This window comes from Harpia harpyja, chromosome 6, assembly GCF_026419915.1.
Source record: "Harpia harpyja isolate bHarHar1 chromosome 6, bHarHar1 primary haplotype, whole genome shotgun sequence".
In the NCBI taxonomy this organism is placed as follows: domain Eukaryota; kingdom Metazoa; phylum Chordata; class Aves; order Accipitriformes; family Accipitridae; genus Harpia; species Harpia harpyja.
Window position 1 is genome coordinate 11,462,710 of NC_068945.1, and position 18,821 is coordinate 11,481,530.

Consider the following 18,821-nt stretch of genomic DNA (forward strand, 5'->3'; position numbering starts at 1 on the left):
AATGAAATTTTCATCACAACCTGCTGTTCATTTTAATGGCCTTTGAAAGACAATAGAACAATGGCTAGAGGGAAGAAAAGATTTTCTGTTGCATGCATTTGCAAAGCCCAACATTCAGTTGCTCCCCCTCCTTTCTCTCCCAATCTCTTCACAAAGCTGTAGATCTTTTGTTTGTACTGTATATTTTCATTTTAGTAGAGCTGAGATAATGCACAGGCTCTGTAACCGTTCTCATGTCTGTCTGTAGCCCTTCCTTAATGGAGTCTGTACAGCTTGTACAACCTCATACTCAACAGAGTATTTATACATTGCTCAAAACCCACTGTTCTTTCCTCTCTCGTATAGAGAACTCTGGTCTCCTTCCCCCCGACCTCATACCATACACAGGAAAGATCTTTTCCATTCAAAGGCACAAGGTAGGTCACAGCACTGACCATTAAGTCAACGTAAATGCAAAATGAAATGCTATGATTATATGTAATATTCAAAAAAATGCTGAGACAAAGAATTTGTTTCCCAGCAGACCCTTACTGTGTGCTCCAGTCAAGAAGAGAAGACTAATTTACAATCCTGTCATGCTCATGTATGTGACAGTGTGGCTGTGTTTGCATCCATATTTTCATTCCAGTATGCAGGTTGTCCTAAAATTTTCTTGTAGGTGTTGTCAATTCATGCTTCAACACTGAGATGGGCTCTGAGGACCATGCTTTTAAACATTTGAAATAGACTTCTACAACAGGGTAGGTGGGTGTAAATGAAAATGAAGTCTTACTACTGTGCATTAGGGAATAAGGCTCAGTATGTTCACACAACACCAACTGGCCCACAGTCCCCTGGAAATCTAGCTGTAAATATGCATGCTGGATACCTATGGAGAATACAGTGAGACCTTCTTCTTCCAGTCAGGGGTTTGACTCTGCCCCAAATAGGCAGGAACTGAAAATCTTACTTAAAGGAAAGCTGTTCAGTGGCTTCTCAGAAGCGAGATGTTTGGTCTTAGTCTCAGCCCACAGAGCACAAGTGACATCGTCATCGACTGGACATACACTCTCAAAACCAAACTGATTCTCCAGAGATGATACCTATATGCCAAGGTTGAAACTTGCTGGCCAGACATAAAGCAGAGAAAGCCAGTACTGTGTCTGTTTGTATAGTACCTGCACTACAGATAAATAGCGGATGACATGATAGGACATGATCCAGACAAAAGCTTTCATGACTTCCAAATTTAACATCTTACCTTTCAAATAATGACATGCCTACTAGACAATTTCACAAAAACATTGACATTGCTGATAACACTGCTTTTTGCTCTAGAAGTGGGGGAGGGGGAGAGTAGTGGTGTAAATGACCCCCAGGCTCTTAAAATTACAGTGTTCGTTGTACCCATGTTGAGGATGTTGCTGTGTCTATTGCAACTGTGTCAAAAAGACTGTTATGTCAGACAAAGGCTCTCATTTGCGAAAAGCTAAAAATGTTAGCTATAATGGGATATTGCTGAAATTTATCTCTAATGTAGACAAGAACTATGAGTTCTTTACTTCAATTTTGCTAGCAACAAAAAGCAAATGGAGCAGAAAATGGGAAGATTAAAAAGTATACATATCCAAAGAATCTGGAGAAAAGAAAACAAAACAGAAAATTTTGGCCCGTTTCCCAGGCCTTACCTTCTGGCTCATTTTTGATGAGCTCTTCCATTTTTCTTTGCTTAAGGGTGTCTACAACATCCGCTAGGCTCCCTTTGCGCCTTTCAGGGGTTCCCAGGGCTGTGCTGGACAATGATTCTCCACTCTGACGCCCACCTTCTTCTGCCTTCAAGGGTGAGGTAGATGAGTTGTGCGGGGCAAATGAAGACATCACTTTATTGCCATCAACTTCCTGAAAGGGGAGAAAACTGAGATGAAACATTTCTTTCTTTTCTTAAAGAACAAAAAAATAAAGATGGAAAGAAAGAACAATCCTTTGTTCTTTGAGTTCATTGCTGTTTGTTCTTCTGTTGAAACCTTTAAAAAGGCATGCAATGCTTCAAAAGCACCCAGAACAAAGCCTATCCATAAAGCATAAACCAAGATTACAGGCTGAAGTGAACAAAGATCAGCTTGCAAGAGAGAAACATAAAATACAGTTTTTCCCTAATTGAGAAGAAGTGTTGTACTCACAGGTTTCCCAATAACAATGGTATCGATTACCTTTAATTGTTTGTTCTTTTACAGCTTTCTTTCGAAAAAATCTTCAATTTTTACAAGGACCATTAATTTCCTGACTTGATAAAGTACTTAATGCCTTGATAGCTAGTTGTAAGAAATGAAATAGTAACCAAATATTAAATGCTCTTTGCCATATGACTAACTTGCAGTTCAAGCAGTTCTCCCATCTATAAAGGATGAAGCAACTGTTTTCTGTTTTCTAATTCTCTTTCTATTCTCCTCTTCCATCTCATACCTTCATTTCTTGTAGAGACAGTATTCTTCACAAAGGTGGTCCTAATGACTTTCACTAGCAGCACAATGGCAAAACTCTGTGACTCCCTGGAACATACACACAATTCTCCTCATGTGAGAGTCCACAGAGGTCTACTCATTAATTTTAATGGAAACCAAAACTGGTTCCAGCATCTTCAAACCTGCCTTCATTAATGTGAGAGCCTTCTCTTCCACACCGTCTCCTACATAAAGCAATGTTCTCTGCATATATTCCTTTCCCCTTTTATGTCTCTTTAATACCCTACCCTTCCGTACACATCTCTGAAACACTTTTTTTTCTCTGCTAACATATGCTATCTATACCTTGCAAAACTTAGGTCAATGTCTCCGAACAAAGCTTGCTGCAGAGTACATATACCGCATAATATAATGCTGCAAACATGAACAGTTTTTATTTTGATCAGATTCCCCAGAGTTGTTTTTTCTTTTTCATTATCCCATTTTCTTACATTTTTGTATTCCAGGTGTTTAATGAACACTATTTCTAAAGAAGTCACTGGACCATCTTGTGATCTGAGTTACAGACTTCATTGAAAAAGTCTTAATAATTTTTAAATTGTTTTCATTTTATAGGGTATAGAAGCGACATATACACTGTTTTTAGTGATTTGTGTTACAATTTTATCATTTTTTTCCAGAGTAATTTTTGGTGTCTCTGGTTTAATAAACCACAATATTTCAGCAAAAATGTGTCTTTTCATAAATAGAACATGAATTGCTAAAAATTATCTCAATAAAATTTGAATAAGGCAACAGGGAAGTTATAAAGTAAAGAATGTGTTTGTTGTCACAGACTACTTCGTTTTGTCAAAAAGACTACCTCTGGTTAAGAAAACTTTTACTGCAAACAGTTTTGAGCAGCTTGAATGTGTTATACTAGTGAATAAATTCCCTAACAGAATCGGATTTAACTGAGATTACAATCTGGGCCATCATATGCCCCAAAAGCCAAACCCAGTGATGTTAATGAGAGACTTTCTACTGACGTCAATGAGCTTTTGACCAAGCCCTAAAAAAATGTTCTGACTCCAGTCAACAGAAATGCTCCTTTTTTTTTTCTTGCAACTCCCTCCATTTTTGTTCTGCACTTGGAAAATTACTAGTTGCTAACAGTGGACTTAAAAAATGAGTTGGAGCTGAATGTAATTTTTTTTCACATATATAGACCTGAAGAAACTGTTTTTTAACTGTGACGAGCAAAATAGTTAACTTCAGCATCAGTTCAGATTTTATATAACATTCAAACCCACTATCACCAAGTGGCAATTCTTTCCTACAGACAAGGCCAAAAGAGGAAATATCTTGAAAACTGTTTTCTTATTCACACTTTGAAGACAGATAAGCCAAATACCACCCTTACAGTTCTTAAATCCACTTATACCATCAATTATGTATAGGAACAGTATTGTTCCTAATTTTACCAGGAACTAGTTTCTTGGTTTTATTCCAAAGTGGGCCCTAAAGACACTCACTTGTGTTTCTGTGTATGTCACACATTGGTCACAGATACAAAGCACTTGCAAGAGCTGCCTAAGCTTCAGGAATCATCATTGCTGTTTCCATGTACATTTTGGGTACATCCAAGTGTTTTTATACATACAAATATATCCTGAGTATAAAATAAGTTTGTTATAAGAGAAGAAGTATAAGAACACAAGGATTGAATGATACATAAAGTAATACAAGGTGATTTTCAAAATCACAAATTGCTTGGCATTCAAATGGAACCCAACTACTAAAATTTCCCTGCCTCTCTTTCAGGGGAAATGGAATTGTGAGGGGGAGAGGACAAGACAGTAGTTTGTGGGTAAAGCAAGGACTCTGGATACGCAATTCCTAGTTCTTTCAAATGTTCTATGTAACCATGGAAAAAGTCACTTTTCTTTCTGCATTTCAGTGTCCTACCTGTAAAACAGGCACAAAAGAAGTAATTTCTTACATTGTAAAGGTCTTGGAATGATAAACTCATTAATAACAAAGAGGCGCCCTGCTACTACAATGTTGTCTAAAAGCATTTATAGAGTACCACAGTTAAGAAGACTTCACTTCATAGCTGGACAAACAAGGAAAGGGCAGTGTTCTACATAGATTTTTTTTTTTGTAAGAAATTATATATTAATATACACAGCTAAGCAATCATCCCCAAAACAAAATGTTTCCTTAGACTGCTCTTGTTAGGTGTACATGTATGCAGTGTTTGCATATCACATACGTGGGCTATTTATACACTTGTGGGGTTTAAGATACACTCCACTTAATCAAAACACATATACAGTAGGGGAACAGCTGCAATCACATCTCAGTGGGCTAAATTACAGTACACCAGTGAATTATTCATTCAAAAAGATCTGTAGCAATCACACATCCACTGCGTGATTTGCAGTCTAAGAGGAATCCTCTTCTTTCCATACCAGCGGATGAGCACACACATCAGCTACTGCTGTTGATGAGAGTTCAACATGTATCCTCTAGCACACCAGCTCGAGAATCTGTCTGTCCCACTTGTCCATGATCTTTTCATTCTGTCATTCAGAACAACAACCTGAAATGCTCAGCTGTTATCTATGCTTTCGCTTTACATCCCTCTCTTTTATTTTGCTCTTTCTTATGCTATTACTGGTGAAACTGAAAAAAACTTTCAATGGTTCTGGATTTCTACTTTTAACATGTAAAAAGAAAGGACACTTCCACATAAAACCTACTCATGTCAATGGTTGTATAAAGCTAAAAAACTTCTAGCAAGGAAAATCCTCTGATTGTACATATGAGAGTTTAACTATCTCCCTGAAAACACTCAGAGAAATCCTTAATGGCAAGAAAGATATGTCAGCAACAGTTTAAAATTAATCCCCTGAGAAAGAAGTTCCCTCCCAACAGGTGAGATTTAGTAGGTTCCTTTTCTGAAAGGACAAATTCACATGAGTTTTTTCAGTTACCTGAGAGAAAAGCAACGACACTGTAAAGAGTGGTATTAAAGAACCTAAATATCTACTACTGACATGCCAAAATGAAGTCCATCAAGCCACACACAAGACCTACCTCTCTGTCACCAAAACAGTGGAAAACAGACACTCCTTTACCAGAGAACAGTCTCTCTCAGCTGCGCAACAATTTCACCTGTTCAAGTATGATTACATTCCAGCCTCTGGCACTGTTAATCCTGGTAACAGTTCTATGCAGTTAGCAGCTGCTTCATGGATGGGGCTCTATTGTTCATTTGCATTGCGAATTGCTCTGCTAATGTGTGCTGGCACAACTTTTCATCGAACTCTGAGCTGGGATTGTACTCACCAACACCTGATGCTGCTGCTTCTTGCTTTTCCCACTTCGGAAAGGCAGACAAGGACACAGATCCTGCTGAATCAAACACTAGGCCCTTCTTTCCCCGCCAACAACAGCAACAAAAAAGAGGACTGCCCCACGTTTCACCTCTTCTGCTTCTGTTCCAAGCTAGAATCCACAGGAAGACTTGTTCATTTACAAGAAAGTTGTCTCTGTATTGCCAAACAGCTTTCCACCTATGGAGGAAATACCTCTTCCAAGGTTTAATGATAAAACAGGCTTCTGCCCTTTCAGGATGAGGTCAATAATCTTCCTTTGTTAATCTTGGGCAAGCTTTACTTAATCTAGCCCCCTTGTCACCTTTGTGATTGACAGGAAAAGTCATGTCACTGGACAATGGACTTACCCTCACTGGGCAATTATCTTTTTTTAAAGATTACACAATGTTACCCTTGCTCTCACAAAAAGCGCAAACATTTTGCAGTTAAAAGAAACTATTTGTTCCAACTGTATCTTTCAAATTGTCTCTCTCCATTTCCAGGGTCCAGTCGAGGCCTATTTCATTTCTACAGAGGGACGGCGAAACACTTAATGAAAGAAACAGGTTGTACCTGGGGAGATTTCCAAAATATCTCTTCGTGCTCATCTTAAATCTCATCTTCTCCTTCCTCATCTAGAGATGCACATTATTCCTATCTGCAATTAAACTCAGGCAGAAAACTCTGTTTCTGTGACATTAAAATTTTGTCCCAAACCAACCAATAATCAAAGCAGAAGAAAACTGAGAACTAAGTCTGAAACTGTTAATTACCACCATATGGTATGCAAGGAGGTTGCATCTGCAGCAAAAAAAATAATTATTAAGAGAATCGAGCTTCTAGCTTTGCAGCCAAAAACACCTGGAATAAAATACTTGTGCCTTTAAAACTAGCACTGATATTGTCTGATTTTAAGAAGCCTGTGATCCTAAATGCACCCTAACAAGTTCTCTTTTCAAAGCTGGAATTTTGCCATACTTTGCTCTTTTAGAATGTATAAAGACGACACGAAAGCAAATTTTTTGCTCTGCTTTCTACCTTACACATGTAGGCCTATATATTTTATAGTCTCCATAGTGACCAAGGAAGCTGGTAACAGTATGACATAATCAAAACCCAGAATACTTCACACTTCTGAAGACAAATGATTCTTAAGGAGTTTAATACTGTTTGCTACTTGTTTTTATTTATTTTACCTAATAAACTTTCGGGGAGTAAATATCTATGTTTAAGATTCAACAGCATAGCTACTTCAAGTGAAAATCTGAAAGCTATAAAAACACTCCCAATGCCCACAGGAGGTCCACCAGCAATTATAAGGAAAACCAAACTTGACATTTCCAATATTTTTTAAGGTTTAAAAGAAACAAAACACACACACAATATTCACAAAGCAAGAATGATATTTCATTTTTTCTTAACCTTCCATTTACAATCTTTGCCTTAATTAATATAATTAACTTACTTTAGGAGCATAAGTGCCATCAACTTTCAGTGGGAATCATATCTTCAAATCACTTAAGTGATTTGAAAAATTCTCTCCTTCTACATTCTATGTCATAGGGGCTGTAGGGCAGATATTACCATAAACCTGTATGGTTTATGGTGGCTGTCAACTTGGCACCTTCAGGAAGATGAAATACATATTCCACAAGGCTTCCCAATAGACACCGGTTTTTTTACGCTTCAGAATTTCTTTGCTTCTATCTTAGACAGGTCTTTTGTCTATAGGTTTCCTTCATGGAGCAAAGTTGTTCATCAGTAATGGAAAGGAATGATCCCAAGGAGATTTAAAAGAAACAGTGGAGGAGACAGTGAGAAAAAGGGAGACTATGTAAAAGGGCATAGAGGGGGGGAAAAAAGTGGAAGAGGATAAATACACTATTAGGAAGTAAGAACCGACAATAACGCATAATCCAAGGAGGGATAAAAGAGATGTTGAAGAGTGTTACGTAAAGAAACCTGTACAGATATACATCCACAGGCTATGGTTCTGCAACTAGATCCATGCAAACCAAAAGCTATTATTACACAGATTTTTTTTTTTTTTTTTCTAGGACTGTCATTTTAACGATTACAAGGAACTGAAATGTAATGGAGAGTGAAGAAGTTGATGAATGGATCTGAAGAGTCAGCTGAAGAGGTCACCATGGCAGATGAATTTTAACTGAATTAGGTGAAATAAACACAGTAAATAGAGATGCACTTTTTTTTTCTTTTTACCATGTATGATCATGCTACACTCAAGCGAAATACATTCAAGTCAAATATTGTCTTGGTTTTGCTGAAATTATGTATTTGGGACTCCATGATTCATATTTTGGAAGTATTACCCATTATCAGAGAATCCTGATCACATCTAGCTCTCTCTCTAAAATGTTAATACTTTGCTTGGTACTGGATTTTTTTTTTTGGCAAGCATTACTATCCCTTGTCCTTCAGGTTGTATTTATTTGACATCAAGTGCTGTATCTAATTAATGACCTCTTTTTGATGAAGCAGAAGATATACTAGCAGACGTTTCAATGGGAAGACTAACAGGTATTTCCAGTGTTTGACATCTATGAACCTTGTTGAAAATGATTTGAAGCTCAAAGAGAAGACCATCTGCTCTATGAACTCTGTTACATCAGACACTTTCCCTTCTTCTACCTTTTCGCTCCATATGTAAAACTGAGACAAAAATAAATATTTCCTGCAGCTTAGGGCATTTTCTATAATTGATGTAAAAAGCCTGGAGATTATTGGACAAAAGCCTCATAGCGGTTGTATTTTCATTTTTATTGATGCAATAAATACTCAGCTCTTACATTACTCTGTGGTGCACTACAGCCCAATCATCTGAAACCGGAAATTGGGAACTCTCTCATATATCAAGCGCCACCCCACAGTATCAGAGAGTAACACTGAAATGTAATTTGATTTTTTCCAAATACCATGATACTCAGACTGCTGCCATAACTGCATGAGCAAAAGAAAATGTCAAGCGTTTCCAAGGTTTGTAAATGAGTTTTAAGAAACTGTTCAGTTGCATTCACACAAAAGGAATAACTTATAATCCGTTTTGCATTGATTTCTAACTTTATCCTCTGTGATTTACAGAACATAGGAGCGGATTTTTCAAAGATGTAAAGTATCAAAAGATATAAGGAGGTGCCTAGTGGGATTTCTGAAAATGCACAATAATATATATTCATTTAATTCCCACTGATTTCATTATAGGTCCCTGAAAATAAAGAGATGGAACCAGCACAGTGCGACTGGCTGACTGTCTGTGCTTCTTCAACAGACCGTTATCAGACTATCTACAGTACAGAGCACAATCTGATAACCAGTGCTTTAAGACAAACATTTCTTCTCCTCTGGCTGTTCTGCATTCCAGCCCATCCCCAAACATACAGAACAAGTTTAGTGTTTCTTACTGCTTATCGCACCATTTCTACTTGACTTATTACAAATAAAAGAATTACATGCAAACTGTGGATCTGTTTGTAGTAAAAAATATATGAGAAAATGTTGTGAGTGAAATTTTAGAACCTCTTACATTGGATGTCTAAGGGATTTTTTTACATTATTTTCTTTTGTGCTACAGATTTTGGTTTTATTTTTAGCCCACCTCTTTGTCCCATTCCTTGCAATGAAGTGTTCCCCCATAAATAAAAATAAATTGCAAATCTTTCTACAGAATATAGATATTAAATATAGTGAAATAGTAACAACTGCTTTGTATTGGGTAAATGTAGTTAGTGACATAATTCCTGACACCCATCCTCAGACCAGATCTCTCCTACTGCCTCTTTCTCCAGCAAAACTCATTTTAAGACTGTAATATAGGATTACATCTATTTGCTCTCAAAATACTTAACAAACAAAACTGGCATTTTGAGAACTCCTAATATGTTAGCTATAACCTGCAAAAACAAAGAACATGTTGTACTATAACAGCCTTGTTATCTTCATGCTAGTAATCTTCATGCTTAAAAATAATAAATAAAACTCTGCAAAAGCACTTTTAAGACTTTTATGATCTCTTCCCTGGGGGACTAAAGATCACCCTTAAGACCTTGCTAAACAAAAAATAAGACTACTTATCAAAACAGCTTGGTAGAGTCTTCAGCATACATTAAATCCTTCTAATAGTTTGGAAATCATGTGGTATAAAACTATTATCTTTGTAAAAATACAAGCTTACTAACCATATACAACAACTCTGGTTTTGTAAGCGTAATAAAACCTACATTGAGTGTCAGAAACAGTTTCATCACCAGCTTTTTACTATGAAACAAACCTGCTGTCTGTGCTAACTCCTTGAAAGAATGGAAGAGGACCATCTGAGCAGAATTTAGGGATACAATAAAAGGAATGCCATAGGCTAGCAATGGCTCCAGGGCTGTTCCCAGCTACCTAGCTTTCACACTACAACTCACCACAGTTTTCAGATGGCAAAGGGATGTAAGATCACCTCATCTGTTCACTGGTAGCCTACAAAAAAATCATACCAGGCAGACATACTCACCTCATTCCTTTGTCTGGATGGCTGAGAGGAGAGTAAAGACAAGCCACGTACGATTTGGTCAAAACTGTGTCCTCTTTGTTGAGGACGATTTGGAGGATATCTTGTCTGGAGAGAACAACCCTCCAAACTGGGGAACAAAAGAAAAGAAAATATCCTGCACCCATAAGGGCCTGTGCTCATGTTTATCATAAGACAGTGTGATTCTGCCAAGTACCTAAAGCAGGTATGTAACAAAACGGCACACTCAGCCCTCTGGTGTGGTCCCAGTTTCATTTGGGCTAGTAAAATTGTCTCAGACAGCGAGGTTTCCCATTCCCCCTACGGATATTCTACACAGTAAAAAAAAAACCCTCATTGCTCTGAAACATTGCCTTGTATTTGCTTCCTTTCAACCCAAAACTCTTCTTATACAGCTGCTTCTTCCAGCGCTCTGCACTGTTCCTCTTCCATGTGAGAGCTTGTACCATCCACATCTTTTTGGACAGTTAGCATATATTTACTTTGTTATTACTGGCCCATATTTAGCCTCTCCTCTTTCAGTCTTGTCTCACAAATCAGCTCCAACAACTCTTCAGTAATTTGTTGCTTGCATCTGAAATCCCTCCAATTTGCTGACTTCTCTAACGCGGCCAGAATTGAACACATTATTTCACGTGTAATCTTAGCAAAGTTATGAGGAGAAGGACAATTACCTCATTACCGCCTTTTTTGCTGCCTTGCTACATGACCAGCTCATATCTAATTTGTTTTAACACATCTAAATCTTTTTCAGCATTACTGTTTTCCAAGTGCCTTACTCCCATTGATTATCTGTCATTTGGATTACTTTATCCAGCTGTATCAGTCTGTAATTTTACATTGGAGTATTTTCTGCCACTCAGTCTCCCTTTGATTTCTTTGGTATTATGGTTGTAGTCTCCCTGGTGCACCGCTGGCAACTTTAAGGAGTGTAGCGTAATTCACTTGTTCAAACTTCTAAACCAACGTGTTTATTCCTCCATGTTTCTAAAATGTTGCTACAGGCGCTCACTGTCCCATGAATCCTGTACCAAGAACCAGACAGCTTACAGCAGGCAAAGGACTACCATAACCACATTCCTTTCAGTCCACGTTTTTTCCCAGCCACCTTAGAATAACGCGAGGCGGATGCTGCTACATAACTAGGAGGCTCTGACAGGCCAGGGTAAGCAAAAAGATACCATAATGAAGGACACCTGTGCAGAGTATGTTGCCCTAGGAAATTCTTCCTCATTTCTACTGAAGGAATTCCTCTGACAATCTCTGCCATTGCAGCTTTTCAAGAGGTACCCATCTTTTTCTGACATTCAGTGTATCTGCCTCTTTCTACTAGTTAAATAAAATCACATTGTACAAGATCATTCTATTCTCCTCTCAACAAGTTAATACATTACTATTTTTCTTTTTTTATACTTACTTTATCTGGAACACTCAAATGAGATGCATGAAATACTGTATGAAGGGAGCACCTCACAGTGCATGCATGCTTATGGACTGAATTCCATGCAACTTCCAATAATCAACTCTTTTGGAATTATTCATTCTTTATACTTTTGAGGATCTTAGCCCACACATTTAATATCAGGAATCTTGCACATATCCTACATGAAGGGTAGGTGTGTGGCTAAATCTACTACACTTTTAAAATAATCATGTTCTGCTTTATATATGTTGTATATTGTTCATGAGCCTTCTCATTTCACATCTATTTATCTACTTGTACCATGTGTTTGTTCTCTTGCTTTTCAAAAGATTACAACTAGACTTACAGGATGATAACTGTCAAAATCATCTTTGCCTCCATGGAGATTAGTATCACTTTATTTCTTTTTCCAAAACCAATCTTCTGGAAGTTCTCATTTTCTAGAAGGGCCAGAAAACATTACTTTATTAAAATGGAATAGCTACTTGAGAAATAGCCCCATTGTCTCCACTGGAGCTAACTGTAGCATAAGATACCACATATAGAATATGAATTTTTCAGAATGAATGCTCTTGGTTCTGAAATACATTTGTCTCATTCATTTATTTTCAAAATGCAGATCGTCTAGCACGTGGGACTCATGGATCTACTTTTACCTAAGATCTCTATTCTTTTACCTGCTTTTTATAGACTTCACCAATTACTGTCTACTACTTACTCTCTGACACTTCTTAAGTAACGGCTACACAAACAATAATTTACAGGATTTTTCCAAGCAGTAACTGTTTTCATCCTTTTTAGCAGTTATTAAAAGACTTATTTTCCCTCCAAAATTTATTTCACCTGCTCTTCTCTTTATGTCTTTTATAACTTGATTTTCCTTCTATCAACGACTGTTCCACAATTTTAGTGAAATGGAATTTGGAATTCTGGTATAAACCGAAGTACTTTTCTCAACTTTGGAGGAAAGATTGCACAGGAAATAATAATAAAATATATAAATATATTTAAATCAATAAAATATACAAAAAATATATAAAATACAAAAAATACATAAATATCTGTGTTTATCAACACAGAATAAAGACATTCACAGAAAGTCAGTTCCACAGAACAATCTTACTTGGACCATATGCACTTCAAACAGAAGATGGTGTTTGATCAGAGAATGCCAAATATATCAGAATAATTAATAAAAATTAATGACAAAAGTCAATCCCCATAACACTGGTACATAAATGTAATATGTGTTAGAGCTATTAAAAATTTGTTCATTAATCCCCACAAAAACCCTTTGTGATTATTGCGTATAGGGCAAATCAGGAAATTACATGAACTGACTTGCCAGGTTCCAAAGCAAGGCAATGGCAGAGCACATTCAGCATCCAAGGGTTACCAAGAACCAATTCTCTGTTCACTCTTCTGGGTCGTAGTACACCTCAAATGGTAACATTATGTTCTGCCCAGGGGAGTGGCATGATGTCATTTTATCATTTAAGTCCCATTCTGAAGCTCATTCAAGCAGAGCTTAAACAAGATTTAAAATGCACGTAGACCCTGCACACAGGACCCAGTTTAGACTGTGGTTGAGTGATGCAAAAAACCCAATAAATTCTAGTTTATGACAGATTCACAGTTGTTCTCACTCTGCAGATCAGGGTTTTTTTCTTCTGTTCCTTTAAACTGCAGTCAGTAGCATACATTGCCTAGTATGAAGACACCTTTGTGATAAGATGGTATCAAGGGATGTTGTGACACTCCTGATTAAGAATTACACAGTGAGCAAACTGTACAGAAATGCTAATTTTCCTCCCCTTTCTCATCACTTACCTAAATTATTCTGAGTAATACAAATGATCTTTATTAGCTTTAAGGCAGTTCAGTCTCATTCTCTTATGCCATATTTTAAAAGAATTCATATTCCTGTAGCTGATTAAGTCCACTGTATATTTTCCTTAACAATTAATTTTGTGCACTGTTGTATGTCATGTTCACAAACAAACAAAAAAACCCCAAAGAACATCTATTCTTCTACACTTACAGCCAACTACCCACCATCAGCAGAGGATGAATAACTTTTGCTGGAAATAGCCTTTCTTCTCCAAGCTCCTCTTTGAATCACTGATTTCTGAGTATTCCCTGTAGTTTTCAGTCATCATGAAGTGATGCTGAAAAACCCACAGAATTGCCCAACCCAAATAAGACAGACACAATTTTCTCCACTTTAGCTGGAAAGAATGTAAGCCTACTTGGTGACGAGGAAGTATTGGTTGACTAATAGAGCATGGTTTATACAAAATCTGTCTTTTTCTGACCTTAAATTTATCAAGAGTGAGTCTCAGGATGTGATCCAGCCAGGTATCACTGTGCCTACCAGCACTGAGCTGATGTACAGAAGGTTTCTAACAAAAAGTTCTCTGCAATCCATTCATTATACTTAGCAACATCAAACAGGGAAAAATAATTAAAAAGCTCCTATTGAGCACCTAGAGACCTTGAGCACAGACAGGGGGTGAACACAAAGACAGGGTATTTGGTTATAAGAGTCACATTTCATCTCTCTCTCTATATATATACACACACAGACATACATACACATTAAAAGAAATTACAGTACATTTTGGAGGGTTTCCTTATTTTCCTCCTCCCTTCTATTCTGGTCTATGAGTGTCTACACTTACAGTATACATATTTAAACATACTCAAAAGAGTTACATAAAATTTCTTAATTTAAGTTTTTTAATCTTCAGATGTACACGTATGTGGAGACTACATATTTGAAAAATAAATTGCCTGAATAAATTCAATTATGTGAAGTGAGAGTGAAAATCACATGCAAATGACATTATAAACAGGAACTATGCTGACAGCTTATTTGTACTTACAAGGTACAAAGCAGGCAAAAACTAGTTTCTGACATGTAAGACCGGTCCATCCGATAGGCATCCAATCTTCCTTACGGTATCTTTGACAGTACTGGAGGTTGCACTTACGCATTTATACAAAGCTCTTCTCAATACATTTTGGTATTACATTTCTGTTATTGAAACACTACATAGTGTCTCATAACTTAAGGTTCAAAGAAACTTTTAAAAATAGAGGGCCAAAAGAAGATGTTACCACGACACTATGCTGCAAAGTCCGATATACCTGACCACTGACTGCTTTCTTGAGTAGTTAACGTAGTACATCACAGTCACGTTCATAGCTATTAGTATTAACAATAGTTATGACAATTTTGTTTCTTTCATCAGTATCACATATTAATCAGGAAGCACGTTTGTGTCATTCATAGAAATGTAATGTACTTTCTTCCCTCCATCCAGGCCTTATGCTAGAGAAAAATTTAAAAAGTTTGGAAGGAGCACATATATACTCTGCCAGCTGCCCTGTCTTTCAACCTGGTGTTACACAACTTTATCATGACATCAGTTTTCACTGATTATTTAGGAATCAGATTCATAAAATAAAGAAGTCTTTACATTGTAGGTTCAAATTCACCCCAAGCCTATACAAATCAAGGTACTGTTATCACATACGAAGTTGGTAATGCAAAAAGATTAGACGATACGTAAATCACAGCTACCCCAATCAGCCAAAACATCATCTTCAAAGGAGAAAGTCTAGGATTAGGAAGGCCCACAGAACAGAACGGGGATGCACAGTTATATTTTCACTGACTAAATGGAGAAATTCTGAGGACTGTCTAAACAACACCCTTTTGTAAACATTTTTCCATTAAGATATTAATTATCAGCCTGCTTCTCCTGATTTCAGCACATATTTATTCTCCAAAGAAGCTGGGCAGAATGTTGAACGATTAGCAAGACTTTCAGAAGATCTCCATCAGCAAATTGCATCTACCTCCACAGGTTATTTTCAGTGAAAACAGGATCACTTGGTTCAGACGACTAAACTGTTCTGGAAATCTCACTTCCAGAACACATTTTATTTTAAGCCTTTGTGTGCAAGTTTATTAATTTTCATCGCAGCTATTATTCACTTAAATAAAAAGTAGAACTTTCTTCCTTGGAAGTAACAGAATGAGTCTTAGTACCACAGAGGTCAGCTTATGCACAGTGTACACTTAATTAAACACAACCAGAATTAGCCGTGAAAATTTCTCAGAGGAACTAGTAGTTTGTCTTAGGTTTTACTCTTTTGCTTAAGCACTGATGAAATTAAACACTTTCTTACAATATCCAGTGAAGATACTAATGAAAATAAACTGGAAAATAGCAACAAACATGTCTGGAAATTGCTAGCCATTGTTGCGACTGCAAGGGTTGCAATTAATTTGAGATTGGCACAGATTAGTAGAAGTTTACATGGAAGCATTTGTGTTCTGCTTCTATAACCAGTGAACCTCCTAAAATGTATGGGGATAAGCAGAACAGTGGCTTTAAAATGTCATCTTTATTCAACATATTTGCTCCCCATGTATTTTCTGAATCACGTCTATCTGCTTGCTTTATTGACTAAATTTTTTTAACTGCCATTAGCAGCAAAGAGTCAATACTGCTACAAAAGAAGGAACTGGACTCTGCTTTGCAGACATATCATCAACAAAATAGTCAGTTAACTACCATTTGCAAAATGTTTATTACTAGAGATGACATGAGGCAGAAAAGACACAGCTTTATTTTCAAACCCCAGGTTAAGTTATAGCATTATAGGCAATTAATAAAAGTATCGTATTTTTATGCAACTAAATTTGACCTCTAAAGCCACAGCAAGACAGAAAACATGGGACCCTTTAATGTCATTTTTACAGTCATTTATCTGACTATAACCACACTTTAAAGCACTAAGGTCAGCTGGTCATGAAGCACGAGCCACGCTTCTGACTAGTATGCACCACATTTGACTTGAGAGTAAATAAGGGACTGACAGTCCATTAACCTTCACAAGTACAATTATTTATCAAAACAGTTCAAAAGAGTACCCAACAGAGAACTGATAAATCTGGAAGTGAAAAACGGAACTGTAATGGAACAAACTGATCCTTTGCCAGTGATGAAGAGCTATTTCCTACCACAATTCCTGGGGCAAGTCCTCCAGTCAGTTTTCTAACACATCCATCCATTTTAAAGGACTGTCCCTTAATTCACATTGGCTTTGACAAAACCTCAGAGTTTTTTTGTTCTTTTTTATTTCCATCTTCTTTCTTGGAAATAATATATACTAATATCCTGCATTTACAGGAATCTTCAAAGACTTCCTTCAGAAACACGTGCAGAAAATTCAGAAGAGTTCTGACATGTCTGGTCATATCTGCTCTTACGTGCTTTTAATTTTCAGCCCAAGGACCACGCCTGTTCACAATATTCTTATTTAGTGAGCTGACCATCATCCTCCTACCACCATGTAAACTTTATTTGTTTTATTACAGGACCTATGGTGGTTTATAACTATGTGGTCCTGAAATTCTGTTAATTCTGTAAGATTTCTATAATATCCTTATACTGTGAAATTCTACCCAAATTCCTAACTGAAGCATGAGGTTGAGATGTTCATCAGCAGCTGTCATCTGCCACCAATTACTGAGACTTTTTGACTGCAGTAGCACTCTGCACTTCCAAAGAAGGGGGAGTTTGCTCAAAACCTTCCACCAAAAAGTGTCAGGAGGGAGAGTGGAAAGAAAGGGGCTTCACCACATGAAGATTCACTCTTGATCAACTGGAAATTTTATCCATCATTGCCAACTTATCTTGCATACTGGTTTTCCCTTTGCAGTGAAGCACACCCCTTTTTTCCACTGTACCCTAGACTGACCTCCAACCTCTCTCAGCTGCACAGATGGGAAGAAATCACTAAGTATTCACCACTGGAGTTGTAACTAACACAGCAGAGCTCCAAAAAAAAGCAGTGGTGTGCAGCAAATTAACTATATTCCTAGTCTTCACTCTCCCTTAAGATCAGTACTTACTTCACTGCTTTGTAAAATGCATCAAGTTTCCTGAGCACAAACAACTATGATTTCCAGATGGCTCATACATATACCTTCTTTCTGGTGGTCACAAGACAAAAACTCAAAATGTAAAAATAGAGAGACAAGGGAGAAAGAATCGCTTTAAGGGGAATGTGGCTTTTCTCTTCTCAAGTAGTCCAAAACACAGTAAAAAGAGAACTGTTGGCTGATATGAAGGTCAATTTCCACTAAGTGTCTTCTAATAAAGTGGGAAGATTGACTTGGTAACTCCTTTTAACAGAGGATTTATTAAATCCATAAAATGCAGAAAAGCACAACCCCCGTTATATCAGTTACCTTATTTCAGCTTGTATAAACAGTGGATTCCTTGAAGATCATAAAAGGAAAAAGATTTTTATTTTAAATCTGTAACACACTTTATCTTGTACATATGAAAATAATTATGTTCAGAGGACTGACTACTTCTTAAACGTGCCTCAGATAATTGATATCATGAGGTCTGATGTTTATTTTTTCCCCATTGACTTCCAGATCAAATGTCTTAAATTTAAAAGATTTCTTCCCTGCCAACTCCTTGTCTTGGAAACTCACTCTAGGACCCGAGACTCAACGTTTCTTCTTCCTCCTCTCTATAAGAAAAGATCCTGTAGTCAGACTTCACTGGCAATCCTTTTGATATGCAAGAGGCACTATAATCCATTTTGCTATTCCACAGCTATGCAGTCAGAGCTGCAAAGCTAAGCAGCGCCAAAACTTGTCTTCTACCAGTGAACTAAGCAAAAGACAGTGGCACACAAAGCCTTCCTTCCATTCGAAAATTAACCCACAGCTAACTAGACAGACTAGTACCAGAGAGGATTTAACTGCAAGTTGATTGAACAAAACGACTCAGCACCATTTATGAAACCGTGACTGAGCCACCCTGAGTCTGTTCTTACTTGGAATTAGAGTTTTTCAGTAGCATCTCAGATGCACCTGCTGCAGACATCATTGTCATTACTGGAAAATCATCTGTTGTTAAGCAGGAGACACAGCTGTTAAAATGTAAATGTTTCCACTACTACTAGTTCCTGGGAAGAAAAAAAACAGTAAAAAATTTTTAGAAAAATATGGTGGAGACAAGAATTCC

At 37.1% G+C, this 18,821-nt stretch overlaps 1 protein-coding gene across 12 annotated transcripts in view; it reads right to left on the reverse strand.

Annotated features, from left to right (window-relative positions):
* The window catches only part of SOX5 (SRY-box transcription factor 5), a 649,933-nt gene that overhangs the window by 221,827 nt on the left and 409,285 nt on the right, over positions 1–18,821 (reverse strand). For 11 of the 12 annotated variants that reach the window (XM_052789110.1, XM_052789111.1, XM_052789117.1 and 8 more), the window contains one exon: positions 1,668–1,878. In XM_052789110.1, the coding sequence (XP_052645070.1) occupies positions 1,668–1,878 (211 nt within the window). Of the gene's footprint in view, positions 1–1,667; positions 1,879–5,774; positions 6,015–18,821 lie in introns of those variants that run through there. The other variant, XM_052789118.1, reaches the window with a different exon arrangement.